The following is an 18077-nucleotide window of genomic DNA, read 5'->3' as shown; positions in this document are numbered from 1 at the left end:
CCTCTCCTGGCCGTTGGAGTCCTTGCTGACTCTAGCATGAGTAAGGCTGGCTAGGGGCCGAGGTGAAACCGTGAGTGTGCGAGCGCATAAAGGAGGGAGGGCACCAGTCAGAGCCTGACCTTGAACCTGGAGTGGAATTTAATCCGCCCCCGCCCTTCCCAAAGTGTGTGTGCGCGCGCTTGGGTGCACTCGTGTGGTCCAGAAATGGGGGCTGTCTGGGGTCCCCCAGGATGCTCTGAAGGCCTGTGTGAATCCGTGGGCGCGCAGTGCACGCCCAGAACGAAGGCGCCTCCGGGCACGGGCTGAAGCGCACAAAGGGCCCGGCACGGCGACCACACGTTTGGCTGGATGGGGCGCCACTGCCTGTTCTGATCCCTAACTCATTATTAAGCTCCTTGCTCTTTGCAGACGTTCCCTGCGCCTCCCCCGCTCCGGGGCTGCAGCGGCGCAGGCGCCGGGCCGAGCCGAGCGCCGAGCCGAGAGCGGGCTGCCGCGCTCCGGGCCGGGGTCCCGGGGGAGCAGGTGAGCGACCCGCGCCGCGCGGCCCCCGGGCCCTGGGCGGAGGCGCCGCCCGGCAGCGCGGCGCCCGCGCCCCCGCCTTCCCCGCCTGGCAGCACCCGGCTCGCCTCCGCTGGCATCACCCCACCTCCCCCCGCCGGGTTCCTCCTCCGCTCCCGCCCGCCTGGCATCCCTTCTCCGCGTCTGGCATCCCTCTTCCCCTGCCTGGCATCTCCCCTCCGCCCCCTTCCTGGCGGCGCCCTCCTTATCCCTCGCCCGGCGCCTTCCCCTTACCTGGTGTCCCCCTTCTCCCTGGCCGGAATCTCCCCATCCTGCCCTGATGTCTCCCCCACTCCTGATTCTCTCCCTCCCCCTGCACCCCCCCNGAATTTACCAGAGCAAGGTTCCAAACTCAACTCATTAAACACAGGGCTTTGGAAATTACTTTCCCACAAGGAAAACAGGCTCATTGGGCTTTTATTATTATTATGTAATGCATGCTCATTTAATAAATTCAAACAATATGTAGTACAGAGAAAAACAGTTAACTTCCCTTGAAATCTCACTACCCAAAGACAACTGACTTGGATGTTCTAGGGGAAAGTTTGCCGATCTCTTCTTGCCGGGCACCTCCCCCCTGCCCGGCACCTTTCCATTCCGCTCCCTCCTGGCATCACTGCCCTCCACCACACACCCCTGCCTGAAACCCCCCTCCTCCCCCGGCCTGGCCCCTGCCTTCCTGTCTCCTGCCTGGCACTCGCCCTCCTCCAGCTGCCTGGCACCTGCCCTCCTCACCCCTGCCTGGAAACTTTCCTCCTCCCCTCGGCCTGGCACCTGCACTGCTCCCTGCCTGGCATCTCCCCTCTCCCCCCCCCTGCCGCACTGCTCCCCCCTCCCTGGCACTTCCTCTCCTCCCCCTGCCTGGCGTCTCCCCTCTTCCCCCCTGCCTGGCGCCTGCCCTGTCTCCACTCGGCATCCCCCTGCCTGTACCCCTCTCTCCCATTCAGGTGCTCCTCACCTTCCCTCAGGGTATCTCCACCAAACCCGAACTGGCAACCTCTCCCCTCCTGGCATCTCACTCCCATCACCTCCCCTTCCTCCTCACCCTTCTCAGAGTCAGCCCCGGGCCAGCGGCCCCTACACATGACCCTGAAGCACTCTCAAGTCCCCCACTCTTCACCTCCTACCTACAGCATCCCCCTCTCCTTGTTCCCCCACCCCCTCATCTGCCCGGGGACTTCAGCACTGACCCCAGCCCTCAGCCCAGGGCCCCAGGGTGAATCCAGGGAGGTCGTGACCTCAGGGAGGGCAGTGGGCTGATGCTCTCTGCCTGCCACCCCTGCATTTTCCTCAGGATGCCCCTGGGGACAACCAGAAGTCACCCAAGTCCCATCCTGGCCAGGCGATCATGCCCTTCCCCTCCAATGCCTGGCTTTCTCTCTCGCCTATTGCCAAGTCCCCAGACCTTGAGTCCCCTGCCTGGGTTCTCTGCTCTGCCCCAGCTCCGTCCTGCAAGCGCTGGTGCCTGGCTGCATCCCCCCCACACACACTCTGCTCTCACCCCATGCTCTTCCTTGTGCCACCAGCCTGGACTGGCCCTTGCCCTCCACCTGGGTCCTGGTCAGGGGGTGGTCCCCAGGTGGCCCCTTCAGGTGTCTTCACCAGCCTCCTGTGGCCCTGGCATCTGTGCTGGGGCCCAGGGCCTGGCTGCCCTCCCACTGTCCTCTCCTTTCAGGTCCTCCTCAGAATGGCGCTTGCGGCAGCAGGCGCAGTGGGCTCTGGGCCCGGGCACCGAGGGGGCACCGGATGACCGCCCTGCTGCAGGACCCCGCCACCTATGACTCCAGGCCTTCAGCACCCACCTGCCGTGGTACAGGTAGGCGCTGCCTCCCCCCAGCCTGGGAGCAGGAGCCCCGGGGCCCCCCTGGCAGTGGCCCGCTCTCTGCCTCTGGTCTCACTCCGTGGGCCCCTCTCAGCAGTTCTGTCCCCAGCCAGACCCGGGGCAGTGTCTCTTCCCAGCCCTCTCATGCGTCTGGGGCCTCTGTCCGGGCCCCACTGACGTGCCCCTCCACCCTCACTTCCCGGCGTCCCTGGGTCCTGCCTCCCAAAGCCAGCCTGAGCCAGAGACAGACGAGCCTGGAGTCACATTTTTGGTTCAGATGAAAACATGCTGGGCCTCTGGCTTGGTCCGCTGCTCCCCACCGACCGACACGCAGACACTGCTGCCTGTCCCTGCCCAAAGGCGTGTGCCTGCACACACCTGCCTCTCCACCTGCTGCGGGGACCTGCTGACCCCGCACAACTTGGCCTCCAGAAACCTGACCCCAAGCGTGCTGTGGCGAATGTCTCAGAGGCTTCCAGGACCTGGACAGGGGGTTGTTCTTGGTGGGAGGGGTGGGCTCAGAGGCACTTTTCGGGAGACCCGTTCCCCAGGGACTGGACCCTCTGAAGCCCCTGCCTGGCAGAGTGAGAGGCCAACGGCCTGGCTAGTCCCGAGTCAGCCCCCGTGATCCAGAAGGAAGCACTGAGGCCCTGGGTGGAGGCCACCTGCCTGAGAGCCCTGTCATCTGTGTCCCCGCCCTGCCCCCCCGTCACTGTGCTGCCTCACTGGTGAGGGTCACTCGGCCACAGGCTGGGTGCTGCGAGAGCCTGTCCCTGCCCTCGGGCTGTCCCACGGGAAGGCCACAGCGGATGATTCAGGCCTCAGGGCTCTGAGGAGGGACACCTGGGAAAGCTCTTGAAGGGCCGGTGGAAGTGGCCTCCGGAGAGCAGGAGGGTGGGGTCACTGGTGCCAGGGTCAGGGAGTGGGCTGAAGGAGAATGCCTTTCTCAGCCTCCCCTGCCTCAGGTGCTGGGGGTGAGGCGGCCCTGAAGGCAGCGGCAGCCCTGCCTCTCTCCACCCCCCACCCCTGTGGCTGGGCTGTCCCAGAGCAGAATGGGGTGGGCACTGGCTACAGGCTGCCCAGGGATGGAGCAGCAGTGGGTGGCAGGGAACACCATCGTCTGCTGCTGGTCACCATGAGAACAGATGCAGTGAGGGGCAGGGAAGTCAGGGCCCCCCAAAGAGGTCCCATCCACTGCCCCACCGCCTCAGCACTATGTTAGGGTAAGTGCAGGCCTGTTCCCCAGCTGGCAGCCTTGGTTTCTAATGCAGGGTTTTTAAAAATATATAGATTTATTTATTTTTAGAGAGGGGAAGGGAGAGAGAAAGAGAGGGAGAGAAACATCAGTGTGTGGTTGCCTCTCACATGTTCCCCACTGGGGACCTGGCCCACAACCCAGGCATGTGCCCTGACTGGGAATTGAACCAGCAACCCTCTGGTTTGCAGGCCGGCACTCGATCCACTGAGCCACGTCAGCCAGGGCCTAATGCAGGATTTTAAAGAAAGGTGTGAGCTAGTGCACTGCACACGTTCAGTTCCAGGGTGTCTGGGACACAGGCCAGGTCCAGTGGGGGGTGGGGAGGCTGCAGAGGAGGCAGCCGAGGTCCCTGGGAGGTAGGCCAGAGCCAGGTCCCCATATGGTCAGGCCTCCTACATCACCGATGATTTGGGGTGCACTGAGCTAAGCCGTAAAGGGTTCCCCAGATGCAGACAGTGGGTGACCCTGGCTGTTTCAGGCCCCGGGTGTGGAAGGGCAGTCGGGGAGGGGAGGCCTGAGAAGGCTGGGAGGCCCTGGGGCAATGAGTACGCCCTGGAGTGCCCCCTGGTGTCCTCGGGTGCCCCGCCCCCCCTGCCATCAGGAGGTGAATCTCAGGTTTAGCTGGGATTCCGGGGAGTGAGGAGGCCCAACCCCCCTGTGTGATGAAGGTAGTAAAGGGTGAGGAGCCAGGGGAAGTTTCTGGCAGTTTATTTTGGAGTCACACAAACCTAAAATTGGCCTTCATTCAGCGTGTGCAGGGGCGGGCGGGCGGGCGTGGAGCTGCCTTTGAGGCTTGGCGGCTTGGGCGCGGACTTTCCTGTGGAAGCTGACAAGCTCCCAGGTAGCCAGCGTCCAGATCGGGCACGCACAGCTCGGGGGCTGCGTTTGCCCCGCCCCCGCCCCCCAGGGCTTCACGTTGCAATAGCCAGTGAGAGCTCAAAGTCAAGTGGCAGCATAATGAGTTGGGGGCGTCCCGGGAGGAGGGGTCACAGCAGGAGGGGGAATGGCCTGGGGTTAACTGGATTCCGAACCTCGGGAATTGCTGCCCCAGCGGGGTCAGCCTGCTTCTGGGGGGTGCTCAGCCGAGGGACACTCTGTGGGGCCGTGTCCCCCAGTGTCCTGTGTTGAGTCACCGTGCAGACCCTCGGGGACTGGGAAGGGACCCGATGGGAGAGTGGTGATTCTCAGCCCCGCCCCCTGCTTGATTTGCTTTGAGAGTCTCAGGAACACATTCCCTGCTGGAGTGTACAAACTTGGGGTCACTCTGCGTCCGCTGTCCCTCCAGACAGAAGACCATCTTGGCCCTGGAGTGAGGACCCGCGTGCTGGGAGGGAGGGAGGGGCCAGGAACGAGGTGTTGGAGGTGGATTGCAGAGACAGGCACAGGAAGGAAATTGGGACCCAGGGAATACAGGGAGGGGGCGGCGTGTGACAAGAAGGAGTTCGTGTACAACACACAAACACACACCAAGAGGCCCGGGGCCCCTCCCGCAGTGGCACCCAAGCAGCCCCGTGGTTCATGGAGCTCACACAACAGAGATCAAACCGTTTGCTCAGACACACTGTGATGGCTGGTCCCCGAGACCCTGGGAGCCTCTACTGTGCGAGGACATAAAGGGGACACTGGGTGACTAAGTGAAGCAATGTCCCCAACAACCCTAAGACAGTTTCCTAGGCTAGGTCTGGGACCCGGGCAAGCTGGGCCACCCTAGAAACGAGGCTGACCGTGCTCCATCCAGGGACAAAATTTAGGAAAACCAGAGGAATGCGCCTGCCCTCAGGAAATCCTCTCTGTTAATATTTACAGCCGCCTTTCCGATAAATGTCAGTGTTTCCCATAAATGTCAGCATGTCCGATAAATATTGTTTCAAACCAAGAACCATGCAGCGTCCCCTTCCTGGGGTAAGGGGACTGTCCCCACAGGAAAGTAAAGACCTCGATCGGCAGGTCTGCCTGACAGGTGAGTCTGAGTGCAGGGAGGGACCATCCCCTGCCTTGCCCCCAGGCCCGGAATTGCACCATGGGTGCAGAGAGGGGGGCTTTGTCCAAGTTATTAATGCGGAGAGAGCTGGACGGAGGAGAGGGGCCTTGAACCCGAGGCCCGGGTGTAGACCTGGGCTTGCTTAGGTGGGGCATGGCCACAGGAGGAAAAGGGCAGACTTGCCCCTAAGGGGAAGCCAGGGACGGCCCCTAGCTCACCTTCCCCCAACTCAGGAGAGGAACTTGTCCAGTAGGTGTCGGGCCCTGACCACCCCATCAGAGAGTGCCCACCCCACTTTGAGCAGGGAGGGTCATCCAAGTCCTCCCTTCAGAGGACTAGAGTAGGAGCTTTCTGCCAACACATGACCGCAAGGGGCCTGCGTCCCCTCTGCAGTGGGCATGTGGGCTGGCCACATCCCTGACAGTCCAGACCTGGGGGTGACCTTGACCCTACCCCTTCCTTCTCTCTCCATCGGAAACATCGCCTCATTTTGTAATTCGATTTCATTTCCTAGACACATCGCAGTTCCATCCTTGTCTCCCATGTCACTGCCCTGGTCCATCGCTCTTGTTTTCTGCCTGGACCATGGAGGTGGCCCACACTCAAGCCTGGCCCCCTCCCCCAGCCCCACCGCCCCAGGGCATCCAGAACGGGCTTGCCGCAGCGCAGACCTGGCCGGGTGCATCGTCCATTTTCTCCTGGTCTGCCAGCCCCTGCCTGTGTCCAGCGCCTTCACACGTGCTGTTCCCTTTGCCAGCGACACCCTTCCAGCTCCCTCCTCATAAAGCTCATTCTTCAAGGCTCGACTTAAATGCCACTCCTTCCAGGTCCACTAATTGTCCCTCCCCAATTAGTGTAATGTCCCACCTTCTTATGTCCCCCCAATTTAAATGTTTCGCTGTAGAGCTCCTTAAAGGCGTTCTATACCGCCTTTGTTCAGCACAGGAGAGAAAGCTATTTCCTAAATGCCAGCGTGAGGGAGTGAGGCAGTCGGAAGAGAAAGGAGGTGGCCTGCCACCCCTTTTACTGTTGGCCACACCCTCTCTACACCCCCACGCCCCAAGGGTGGGCCTTTCTTGCCTGCCCACCTTGGGTGAGCCCAACGCCCTGCTGCCTCCTAAAGGCGGGGGACGGGGGCAGTGAGAAGCCCTTGGAGCTTCCCCCCACCAGCCAGGATGTCCCTTGTCCCCAGAACCACATCCGTGAACTCGGGTACAGCTATCTTGTAAACGTTAGCAAATATTTCCAGCCAGCAGCGCTCCGTCAGATGGCTGCAGTCTGCGTATTCGAGAGGCCGAGCTCTTTGCCTCTAATAAAGTTTTTAGTTGGAACACACACACACACACACACAAGTGAGCCAGCATGGGGGTCCAGGCAGGAGCCCTGTGGTCCTCCGGCTCTCCGGGGCTGTGGGCTGTGACAGAGTGTCAGCAGCTGCATCAGCAGCAGGGATGCAGGGGGGTGGCTTTGCGGAGGTGCTTGGGAAGATGGGGGGGGTCCTGCAGCGGGGCCTGAGTCGGGTGGACAAGCCCAGTTCCTGCTTTGTCATAAACCCTGCTCCACCCTCCCCACCCCGCAAGAGACATCGTTTTGCTTTTGCTTTTTCTTGCCTCAGCTTCCCCTCTGAGTCTCTACTTTACCACCCCTTCCCCCGTGTCGCCCTGGCCTCTCCCTCCAGGTCAAAACTCTGTCTTAGAAACCCTTTCAAGAATGTGGCTCAGTTGCTTGGAGCATCATCCCATCGACCAAAAGGTCAGGGGTTCGATTCCCAGTCAGGGCACATGCCCAGGCTGTGGGTTCATTTCCACTCAGGGCGTGTTTGAGAGGCAGCCAGCAGATCGATGTTTCTCTTCTTCCTTTCCCCTCTCTCTAAAACCAATGAGCGGGTGTCCCGGTGAGGATTCAAAAAAGTGCCTGTTCAGTGGATGACGGCCTCACCTGTCAAGATCCCCACACACCCCCAACCTGCCCTGCCCACCCCTCGCTTCCCCAGCAGCACCTGAGACACAGAGCAGCCACCTGCAGGAGGAGCAGAACCAAACACGTGGGGTCAGAATGGTAGCGGCCAGGGCGGGGCGGAGGGCTCATGGTGAATTTGAGAACTGTTTTAAGAGTTTTCTGTGACTTCACTGATTAATCCTCACTGCAACACTTTAAGGTAAATGCCGTTATTATTGTCATTCCCCTTTTAAAAATTGTGTTGACTATGCTCTTACTCGTCATCACTTTTAAGATGAGAAACCGAAGCACCCAGAGGTTAGGCGACCTCCCAATGGTCAGGGCAAGAGCCCCCTCCGAGGTCTCTCCTTCCAGCCTTCAGGGGTGTGACCCAAACCCGGTGGGAGCAGCCAGACCCCCGTATGGTCCAGCACTGAGAGCCAAGGTCAAAGGTTAATTGTTTTGGCGCTCAACGCCCAGGCCACTCATCGACATTAATTGCTGGGCCCCTAGGGGTGTTAGTGTGTGGTCCTTAAAATAGGGAATGGCGGGGTGGTAAATTGGAGAGCTCTTTCCCTTTCAAAAAGGGGCACCCCCTCCCCACCCACGCCTGCCCCGCACCTCCGTCTGACTCTTCCAAAGTATTGGTGGGCTTCTGTTGCCAGATTTTCCGTTTCTTAAGAGATTCTGGAAACCTGGTGTTTGTTTTGTTTTTTTTTTTAATGTGAAACATGCCCATTTTTAAGGTTTCTAAGAGTGTTTGAGACACAGTGCGGTCTTAGCAGAAGCTGTCGGCCTTGCCCAATTTGTCACTTACACCTTGAACTTTTTTCACCCTGTCACCCACCCCCGTCACCTCTTCCATCCCTCCTGCTCAGCCCGTTTCTGACCCCGAGAGCTTCAGGGTCCCCAGGTGCCAGCAGGCCTCAGTTTGAGAAACGTTGCATGAAAAATTGCTGTCACTTGAGGTAGCCTCTTGTCCTGCCCCCACTCCATGGATTATAGACAAAATGTGAAGAATCTTGTCAAAACTTGAGGACCCCCTTCCAAGGGTCTGTTAGGGATCCCATTTTTTTTAGATTTTATTTATTTATCTTTAGAGGGGAAGGGAAGGAGAGAGGGAGAGAAATATCAATGGTTGCCTCTCGTGCATCCCCTGCTGGGAACTGGCCCACAACCCAGGCATGTGCCCTGACTGGGAATCAAACCGCGGCTGTTTGGTTCGCAGGCCCGCGCTCAGTCCACTGAGCTACACCAGCCAGGGCTGGAACCCATTTTGAGAGGCAGTGCTCATCAGTCCTCAAAGCTGCGTGCGTGGCTGACAGGATGGGCAGGGGGCTGCTGTGGACCCCTGTCCCCCACACTGTCAACTGGTCAGTATGTAAACCCCATTGGTGGCCCCACCTGCCACACTTGTTCCCCGCCTGGCTCTGTGTCACTCACTGACCTGTGTCCCTCATCGTTAAAATGGGAACAGCAGCGTCCTGCCCTTCCACGTCCTGGGCTGTTAAAAGGACCCGATTGTGTAATGAGTATTGAACGGTTTTGTAGGCTCTTCAGTTCCATAAAGATGTATGTGTTGATTTGGAGGTTCTTGACAAAATCTTCCCCGCACCTTGAGTCTGGCACATAAGCACGTATGAGCTGGACGCAGAGGTCCGTGGGTTAGGACTCCAACAGCCAAACACCCGGCAACGGGCTCTTCACAGGCTGGGAAGCGGGAGCTGAGCTCTGATTGGTGCTGGTGGCCGATGCCCGTGGTGTAAACACTCCCACTGTGGCTGATTTTAAACCCCCTCCTGACAGTCCAGCTCGGAACTGGATATGCCTGTGCGGGAGCAGACTTCCTGCCGGTCGGAGACGAAGCCCGGAGCGGGTAGGTCGTCTGGAGGGAGGGCTTCGTCCCGGTGCCTGTCCCTTTTCTGTGCCTTCGGCGGAGACCTGGATGAAGAGAGCAGGTCACGCTCCCTGGACGTATGAATGGTGCACAGCTGGGAAGGAGGGTAATCATGTTGGATGATGGAATCGAGACTCAGAATCTCCCAAGCCAGAGTGACGGGCTAAGGCTGACTGGAAGGATGTGAACAGGGATACGTATGTGTGTGTTCTTGAGTCCACAATTGGAGGAGAAAGAGAACGGAAGTTTTCATTGACAGCGAGCTCGTCACAGGTCCAGTGTGGGAAGGGCGGCTACCGAGGAGCGACTCACTAATAGTGGCAGTGACTTTATTTGGCCCTCTGTGACTTGAAGAGAATTTCTGCCTGTCCTCTTGTTACTGCTTTGTGGTTCACGGTCACCTGGCGAGACAGGTGAGGTGATGGCCTGCCCATTCGAATGAGGAGGTGACTGGGGCTGTCGTCCTCTCGCCCCTCGCGGTGGGGAGAGGCACCGACTCAGGTCTTCCGGGCCAGGCTTACGGAGCGCAGTGTTCTGGGAGCCGCGCTCAGGCTGCAGGGGCAGGGTGGATGGCCCGCGGACTGGCCTGCTGGCCCCGTACAGACCAGCGGAGGGACAGGGAGGAGCAGGGCTGGGCGTGGATTGGTACCTAGGACCAATCCTAGACAAGGAGCCGAACCAACAGAAATGCACTTTCTCACAGTTCTGGAGGCCAGAAGTCTGGGCTCAAGGGGTCAGCAGGTCAGTTTGTTCCAGGGGCTTCGAGCAAGGGCCGGTGAGGAAGGGCTGTCTCCTTGGCTTGTAGGTGGCCGTCTTCTCCTGCGTCTCCCCACATCGCCTTCCCTCGGTGTGTGTCAGCCTCTCTGTCCGAATGTCCCATTTTATAATGATACCCGTCATGTTGGATTAGAGTCACCCAAATGACCTCCTCTTAACTGGATGACCTCTGGAAGGACCATGTCTCCAAATAAGGTCACATTCTGTGGCTCTGTGGGTTAGGACTCCAACAAACAACTTTGGCGGGGAGAACATAGTTCGTCCCGTAACAGGGGGGTGGTGATCTCTGCCTTCAGTGTCCAGAGTCAGGCGTTACGCAGGACAGACGTCAGTTCTCGGTGGTCTGAACCTCTAGAAGGTTGGCCCCGGGGACAGCTGGATTCCCTGCCACTCCCTGCGGAATCCCTTGGGCCCCCGGCTGCTGGAATACAGTCCCCTCTCCTGGCTCTAGCTCTCCCCTCACGGGAACATGCCCAACCAGAGGGGGCTTTCTTCCCCATGCCGTGGGTACCCCGGCTTTCAGTCAAGTGGGCCAGCCCACGGCAACCCCACAGCCAGCTTCCCGGGACTCTCGCCAGGGCGGCAGCTGCTGGCTTCTCCTCCACTGCCACCAAGGCCAACTGCCACCAAGGCCAGCTGCCGCCAAGCCATGGCCCCTCTGAGCAGGAAGCTGTTCGGAAGGATTGCCTCCTGCCTCTGTAGGGACCCCATCCTCTGAAACCAGCTGCAGGCGCCACTGTGAGAGACCATCTTCACTAGTACGTGCCTGGGGCTCCGGAGTGGGACACAGCGGTCCTTCCTTCACCTCTCACCCCCAACCTGGTGCTAGACTTGCAGCCGACCTGGGGTGGGAGCCGATGGGAGCTTCTCACATCTCCAAACGCATCCAAACCTTCGGTCCCAGAGGCCCCTCGCTGGTCCTCAAACGCTTGTGTCCCGAGGCCTGAGGCTGCGTTTAGCGTGTGAATAGCAGCACTTCTGACGAAGCTGTCGCCTAGTAGGTGCTCACTTAAACGTGGGAAAGGGAAGGCCGGGGCGGGAAGGGACCGGGGCCAAGGGGAGGCCCTGCTTCTCCTTCAGATGCCTCTGCAGCAGCTCCCAAACCTTGGCTTCCCTAGGCCAGCAGCAGCCTTATGAATTCTTCTTAGATTGAAATCCAGTCGGTTGGCTGCGGTGGCTCCCACCACATGTCCCCCTCCCCCGTCTCCTGCAGCCCCTCCAGAGTTCCTGGGCTGCACACACAGGCTTCCCACGCGAGGCTCAGCCTGCCTACGAATGGCCACTCTCTGCTCTGGGAAGCTGCCGGTGGTTTGCACAGGACCCAGACTCGCCACCCGGCCCCCCGAATTAACCACAATGAGTGATCACCCGGCCCACTGCCCCCAGGTCCCCTCTCTGGTGTTTGTGACCCTGGCTACGGCAGGGCCCCGAGGGTTCCCTTGGTTCAGGGGTCCCCCCACCGGCTGGGGCTGGGTCAGCAGCAGGACCACTGGAACCCGGAGGGAAGCAGAGCAGCAGCAGGCACCTAGTGACAGCCACGAGAGCTCAGGAAGCGTTCCCTCTGTGCTGGGCGCTGTGCTGGCTTCTGCACACACGTGACCTCGCTTGGACGCGCCCACTGCCCCGAGTCAGCTGTGGGGCTCCCTGTCTTGCAAATGGGGAAAATGAGGCCCAGACAGGTCGAGTAACTTGTACAAGGTTATGGTCATCAGTGGCTGAGCCGGGCCTGGACCACGCACTGACTGAGTCTGGAGCAGCAGTTCTCAGCCCTGGGCAGTTTCACCTTCCGGGGACAAAGGACAGTGTCTGGAGACACTCAGGTGTGTCACACTAGAGGGGGTGACGGGAGGAGCTACTGGATGGAGACCAGGGGGGGCTCCTAACACTGTCCAGTCATGATGCAACCTCTGCAGAGGAAGTCCCTGTCCCAAAATGTCCACGGTGCCGAGAGGGCTTCAGACGCTTTATTCTCAAGTCCAAGCTCAGAGCTGTCACACCAAGGAGCCTGCAGAGACCCGAGCCAGGACAGTGGGTTCAGGGCCTGGGGAAAGACAGGACCCCAGAAGACGAGGAGCAATGGGCAGCGTACCAAGGTCCCGTTGTCCCAGCCCTGGGCCGAGACAGGCTGGGTTGCAGTAGCCAAGGCAAGATCCCAGACCTGGGAGCAAGGACCTGGGGTCAGGGCTGGCAAGAGATTCCCCAGAGTGGAGACTCCTTACGTAGGGGGGTGGGGACACCAGCCAGCCTTTGTTACTGAGGCTTGTGCGGACCAGGGGCGGCACACCTGGCATGTCCAGGCCCCGAGAGCACCCTTTCCCCTGGTCCCCCCACCCCCAGCTGCTCCATGGTGAATGTCCACGGGGTTGCTTGGCTGTCACCGTGTCCTTCGGGCCCGGGAGTAAAGTGCGGTCTGCTGACATACAGGGTCTTCTGTGCGGGGACACGGCTGAGTCCGACTTTGTGAAATCCTCGATCATTGACACGCTGGCAGGCCGTCGCCTCTCGATCCCCCCAAACCCTGGGGTCCTCTGGGCACAGATGGAGCCTCTTGTCTTCTGCTCACATTGTTTCTCCTACCTTCCCTGGGCCTGGTTATTGCTTCAGATTTTCGGCTGCCAAGCGGCACCAGGGAGGCAGGGCCAGGGGGCCCCGGGGCTGCCCCAAGTACCACCTGTCTGTGGCCGAGTAACACGTTCCCAAGGGAAGCACCCGATGCAGTGGTCAGGTGGGCGGACGGAGCAGCACGTGGCCCTGGTGGCCCACCTGAGTTTCCTACCCAGGAGTCACACGGACATGCGTCTGCCCCCACAAGGCCAGAAAGAGCCACCAAACTGCCCACTGCTCCACCCACAGGAGCGAGGGGTTTAGTCCAAGTTGAACTAAGTTTTTTTTTTTTTTGGCTAAGGAGTCATTCTCACACAGGACCTAAAGGCACCTCGTCAAACGCATTGTGATTCGTTTTAGACACCTCGAGGGTAAATTTCCTAGAATTTGTGTTCCCAGTGATTGAAACAATCTGCTGGAGATCTTTTGGGGTGAATTTTAAAAAAATAACTGAGGGTAATTCAGCTTAAATGCACAGGGCTCTGGGGATCTTGATTTTTCTCCTTTAAAAGGCAGGTGTTAGGGGAAGGTGGAGGGGCCTGTGTGTGTGTGGGAGAGGAAGACAGAGAAAAAGACGGACAGACAGAGGCCGTTCCCAGCTGGCAGGCATCCCACATGGAAATGCCAGGGAGGTGCAAATGCCTGGGAGCAAACCCAGGAACCTTGAGGCTGGGAGATGGATGCGCCGTTCCGGCCCCAACCCGTAATAGCACCGTGACTTCCGGCAAGACTCGTGGCTTCTTCGAGTCTCTTTTCTTCATCCCCAGAATCGGAATCCTTCCCACCCCCCACCTGGTGGGGTCTCTGGTCACTGTGCGCGAAAGTCCTTGGCCAGCAGTCAGGTCCTCCTCGAGCCTAAGATGTTATCGCGAGGCACCCTACCATAACGTGAGCACAGAATGCAACGCCAGCCAGCGTTCGGAAGCGTGCTGAAATCCCGAGTTGACCTGGCGTGGGCGCTCTTCACCCCTGAGGGATCACAGTCCGGACCACCTGCCAGCTCCTCGGGATTTACTCGTGAACAAGACAGAAAGGTCCCTGCCTTTTTGGAGCGTAGCCTCAAAGGTGGGGGTGGGGGGGGGGGTCGAGCACCGCCATAGGAAGAAAGCTGATGATATAGAATGGGGGGAGGTGTGCAGCCCTGCGGGGAGAGGAGGAGGGAAGGCTGCGGTTTTTACTAGTGTGGCCACTTTGTGCCCATTAAGAAGAGGACATTTGAACGAAGACCTTAGGGAGAGGAGTCAGCCACGCAGAAGAGCCTTCCTGGCAGGAGGAACTAAGCCCCAGGGCTGCTGAGCACCTGCCGTGAGTGAAGAACCACAAGGAGGCCAAAGAGGAGAGTGAGGAGGAGACTAGGAGGTGAGGGCACAGAGGGAGCAGGGTGTTGGCACTGGCTTCTGGGCCTGCGGGGCCTCGGTCCTTACCCAAAATAAGATGAGGGGCCTAGGGAGCGTCTCAAACAGAGGCGTGATGTGCTCTGATTCCTCTTTTAAAGGACCACTCTGGTGGCCACGTTGAGAACAGACTGTAGGGGCAGGTTGGAAGCAAGCCAGCCCCTGTTCACGGGCTGGACCGGGTTGTGGCAGAGAGAGGTGCGGACGAGCTGGATTCTAGATCCAGAGTCGGTGGGACTTGCCTTCAGATGGGGGATGGGGATGGGAGAGGAAGACAGGATCCCAGGGAAACGCCAGGGTTGTGGGCCTGAGCGACTGGAAGGAGAGCGAGGACGGTGAGCAGAGAGCAGGAGCCTCGTCGTGGGGACACGAAGGCAGAGCCACCTGGGAGAGGCCCAGGTGGAGATGTTAAGTGGACAGTTGCATATCCAAGCCTACGGGTCGGGAGAGGGACTACGTGGGAGGCAACCTTAGGAGGTCGTCAACGTACAGGTGGCCTTTAAAGCTATGACGTTGGACGAGGTCACCCAGGACCCTGGTCTGAGCCCCGAAGCGCTCACACACTGAGAGGGAAGGTGAGCTGGGAACCCAGGCAGGGGAGTGCCGCACAGCCAGGGCAAGAGAGCATTTTTGAGAGGAGAGAGTGGCCCACTGTGTGGAGTGAGCTCATCAGTGGCCCCGACAGGAGCGTTTCCGGCGTCACAGAATAGGGCATGCCCTGGGAAGAAGTGGGGTCGGGGATAAGCAAAGACAGCGAATGGAGACAATGCTTGTGAGAAGTTCTGTTGCAGCTGGGCAGTGGCCGATGGGATAAGCAGACAGAGGAGCAGAAGGACTTTGCCTGCTGCCTGTCAGGCGGCTTCCGGCAATGAGGGGAAAGCTGACCCGTTGGATGGGGTGGAAGAGAATCACTGATGGCCAGGAGGCAGGACAGGTGGCTCCCGACCAGAGCACATGTCGCTCCCCTAGAAACGAGAGACAGCTACTGGGAGTGGGGAGGTTGTGGGAGTCTCTGGAAGTTTCTTCCATTTTCTCAGTGCGGCAAGAAGCAAGGGCATCAGCCGGGAGTGAGGAGGAGAGGAGGCGATGGAGGTCAGAGTAAGGAAATGGGGAAGACCCGCTGTCAGAGTGGGATTAGGAATGGAAGCGAACAGACGGCGGGGGGGTGGGGGGGGACAGGCGGAGATGGCCGGGCTATGTGAGGCCACTGAAGTGACAGTGAGGCCAGGTCAGGGTGGGTATGTGTGTCACTCCAGCCACCAGCAGGTGCTGGACACAGGAGGAGTTGGTGAGGCTGGATTTAACTCTTCAGTACAAAAGCCATGAATATATGCAAGGGAGGTCAGCGGGGTATGTTTTACATTGTATTTCCCCATGACTTCAAAGAGAGTCTGTATATACGGGTGTCATTGCAAGGAGGGATGCAGGGCAGAGACGTGGACCAGAGGTCCTGGTAGCATCACAGGCACTGGGGTCCAGGGCACTAGAGGGAGTGGTCAGAGAGTGGGCAGCTTGGGCCTGGCATTGGGGTGGGGGCGGCCGAGGCTGGAATGACAAGGTTCAAGAGCTGGCCTTGGTACAAGGGGCTGAGGTAGGGGCAGGGTCGCTGGAGGAGAGCTGGCAAGGAGCCCAGGCCAGAGGACCTGAAAAGCAGCAGGAAGAGGACAGGGACAGTCACACCGGCGGGTGGGACAGTGAGCCGGGAGCTGGAACCCTCAGGAAGCGAAGGCTCCGTGTGTTGGGGTAAGATGCAAAGCTGAGAGGGCCTGTAAGCAGCTGCCATGGGACAAGGTGGGGTCCTACCTGCCCTCCAGGTCACTGGGGGGAGGCATCTGGGAAAAACATCCTGCGGGGAGGAACCCAGCTTCTGTCGCAGGAAAGCAAAGGGATGTTCACTGAAGTGGCCGAGTGGATTGGATGTGTTATGACAGACCGCAGGGTGGAAAGGCTCAGGCTGGCCGGGGAGGCAGGCAGAAGTGGGGTACATAGAGCCTGACGAAGCCACAGGTGCAGAGTTGAGGGGAGCCTGGGGCTGTCGATGGCGCAGGGAGGCAGGGCAGCCAAGGCACACGTGTGTGCGGAGAGGCGGCGTGTCGGGCTCCCTGGGAGGAAGTGCATTTCAGACCCTGTGAGCGGAGCCCACCCTTGACTCGGACAGAGCCACAGACATCTGGCGGGGGGGCAGGTCCCTGGGCTGCCGTCGTGGGTGTTCTATCTATATGTTCCACTGCCCACTGCCAGTGAGTTACTTTCCCCAAAAATGTCTTCTGGGAAATCCACATAAATTCTCTCTGTGTCCCGTTTTCTCCACTCTGGTGACATCCCAGACCTCAGAATGTAGTGAGTGGTTGGCAGAAATCCCTCTGACCACCTGCTCAGAGCAGTAGCTGAGGCCTCAGCAGCTTTCTAGGGTGAGGGGCCGGGGCATTCAGTCACCATGACATTGTCCTGACACTGGTCACGACGTGCATGCAGCCAAGGGTCTTCCCAGCCTGGGGAGCATGGGGACCCAGGGTCTGTGCTCAAGGCCTGGTCAGGGGGGACAGCGCTCTGTCCTTCCCCAGGCAAGCCAGCCAGGGCCCTGTGGCCTTCTCGGAGGTCGGGAGTAAGGCAGCAGCATCTGGCCTCACAGATGAGAACAAGGACCACACAGTCAGCCACGAGCAGAGCTGGGTGTCCATGGGAAGTCACCACGCTGTCTCCCGAATCTGGTCCCTGCTCTCCGCACAGTGAAGAGAGTGAGGACTGGACCAGAGTCTGCCCTGAAGGTGGGGCAAGATGTCCCAGAGCCTCCGGCATCTGGGCGATGGCAGAAGCAGGGCTGTCGTCAGCAGGGGTGGCCCCAGCCAGAGACAGAGGGTCCAGCGGGGGGGATGGGTGCGTTTCCCCAAGCCCTTGGGATGGAGGTAGGCTCCTGGACTCAGGGCAGAGGGGACAAAGGGGTCGCTTCTGCTTGGTGTCTTGACAGCCTGCAGGTCCTGAGGCCTTGGGTTTCTCTTCTTGTGCCCTTGCATTGGCCCTGAATCCAGCTGGTCCAGAGCGGGAGTTGGGGAACCAAGATGGTTCTATGGGCCAGTCCCTGCTGCCCCACCAAGCAGAGCCACGCTGCTTTCCAACCCCTGGGCCGCAGGAGGCAGCGGGGCTGTTAGAGGGCCGCTCAGGGTCCCACACCAGCACCACACGGTGACCGGTGACCCACGCCAGCCTTGCCGAAACAGGGACCAGGCCAGCGTGGCTCCTTTTTGCACAGAGCCATAAGCTGTTGGGTAGGAGCTGTTACAAGAGGCCACGTCATGGATGGTGGCCACGGCGGGGAGTGAGAGAAAACTGGTTGAGAATCTCAAACAAGCCTTCCCTTCCCTCCGGGCCACGCAGGCTCCTCTCCTCCCATAACCGGCAGCTCCAGCATCCTGGTGTCCGCAGTGCCCGCGTGTGAGGGGCAGGGAGGGGGTCTTGGAGCCCCCGCAGGCTGAGGGAAACCCACGCAGGCAAAGAGAGAAAGGACATACTCGTTTGACTGACCTTTACCCTGCACTTGCTTACCCCATGCAGACCCCAGGGCCCCAAGGCTAAGCCCTGCCCTGCCCCGAGGCTGACAGGGTGGTGGCGACAGCCCCACCTGAGGTACGTGTGTTGGGGGGGACCCTGCAGCATCACTGTGGGCGAGCGGCACCCGCTGACTTGGTGTGGTCCTGCTTCTCCATGCTGGTCTCCCTCCCCTTCCCATGTGTCTGCCTTGGTTCCATGTGTCTGTCTTATGGAATCCTTGCACTTCAGGGCAGGAGGCCCTTCTTTTATTCCCAAGGAAGCCGAGGGACCGTGACTTGCCCAAGGTCACACAACGATTT

The 18077-nt window shown here is 59.7% G+C and overlaps 1 protein-coding gene across 1 annotated transcript in view; it reads left to right on the top strand.

Moving 5' to 3' along the window:
* The first annotated feature begins 430 nt into the window (after nucleotides 1-430).
* Nucleotides 431-18077, top strand: part of SMARCD3 (SWI/SNF related BAF chromatin remodeling complex subunit D3) — a 31154-nt gene continuing 13507 nt past the window's right edge. Inside the window, exons 1-2 of the mRNA XM_037029469.1 lie at nucleotides 431-522; nucleotides 2234-2374. Coding sequence (XP_036885364.1) covers nucleotides 2336-2374 — 39 coding nt within the window. The 5' untranslated portion in view covers nucleotides 431-522; nucleotides 2234-2335. The remainder of the gene's footprint in view (nucleotides 523-2233; nucleotides 2375-18077) is intronic.

Source organism: Sturnira hondurensis, unplaced genomic scaffold (assembly GCF_014824575.4).
Source record: "Sturnira hondurensis isolate 20B ecotype Veracruz unplaced genomic scaffold, ASM1482457v3 Scaffold0020309, whole genome shotgun sequence".
Taxonomy (NCBI): domain Eukaryota; kingdom Metazoa; phylum Chordata; class Mammalia; order Chiroptera; family Phyllostomidae; genus Sturnira; species Sturnira hondurensis.
The sequence above is the reverse complement of the archived record's forward strand: the minus strand, read 5'-3'. Positions and strand labels throughout refer to the sequence as shown.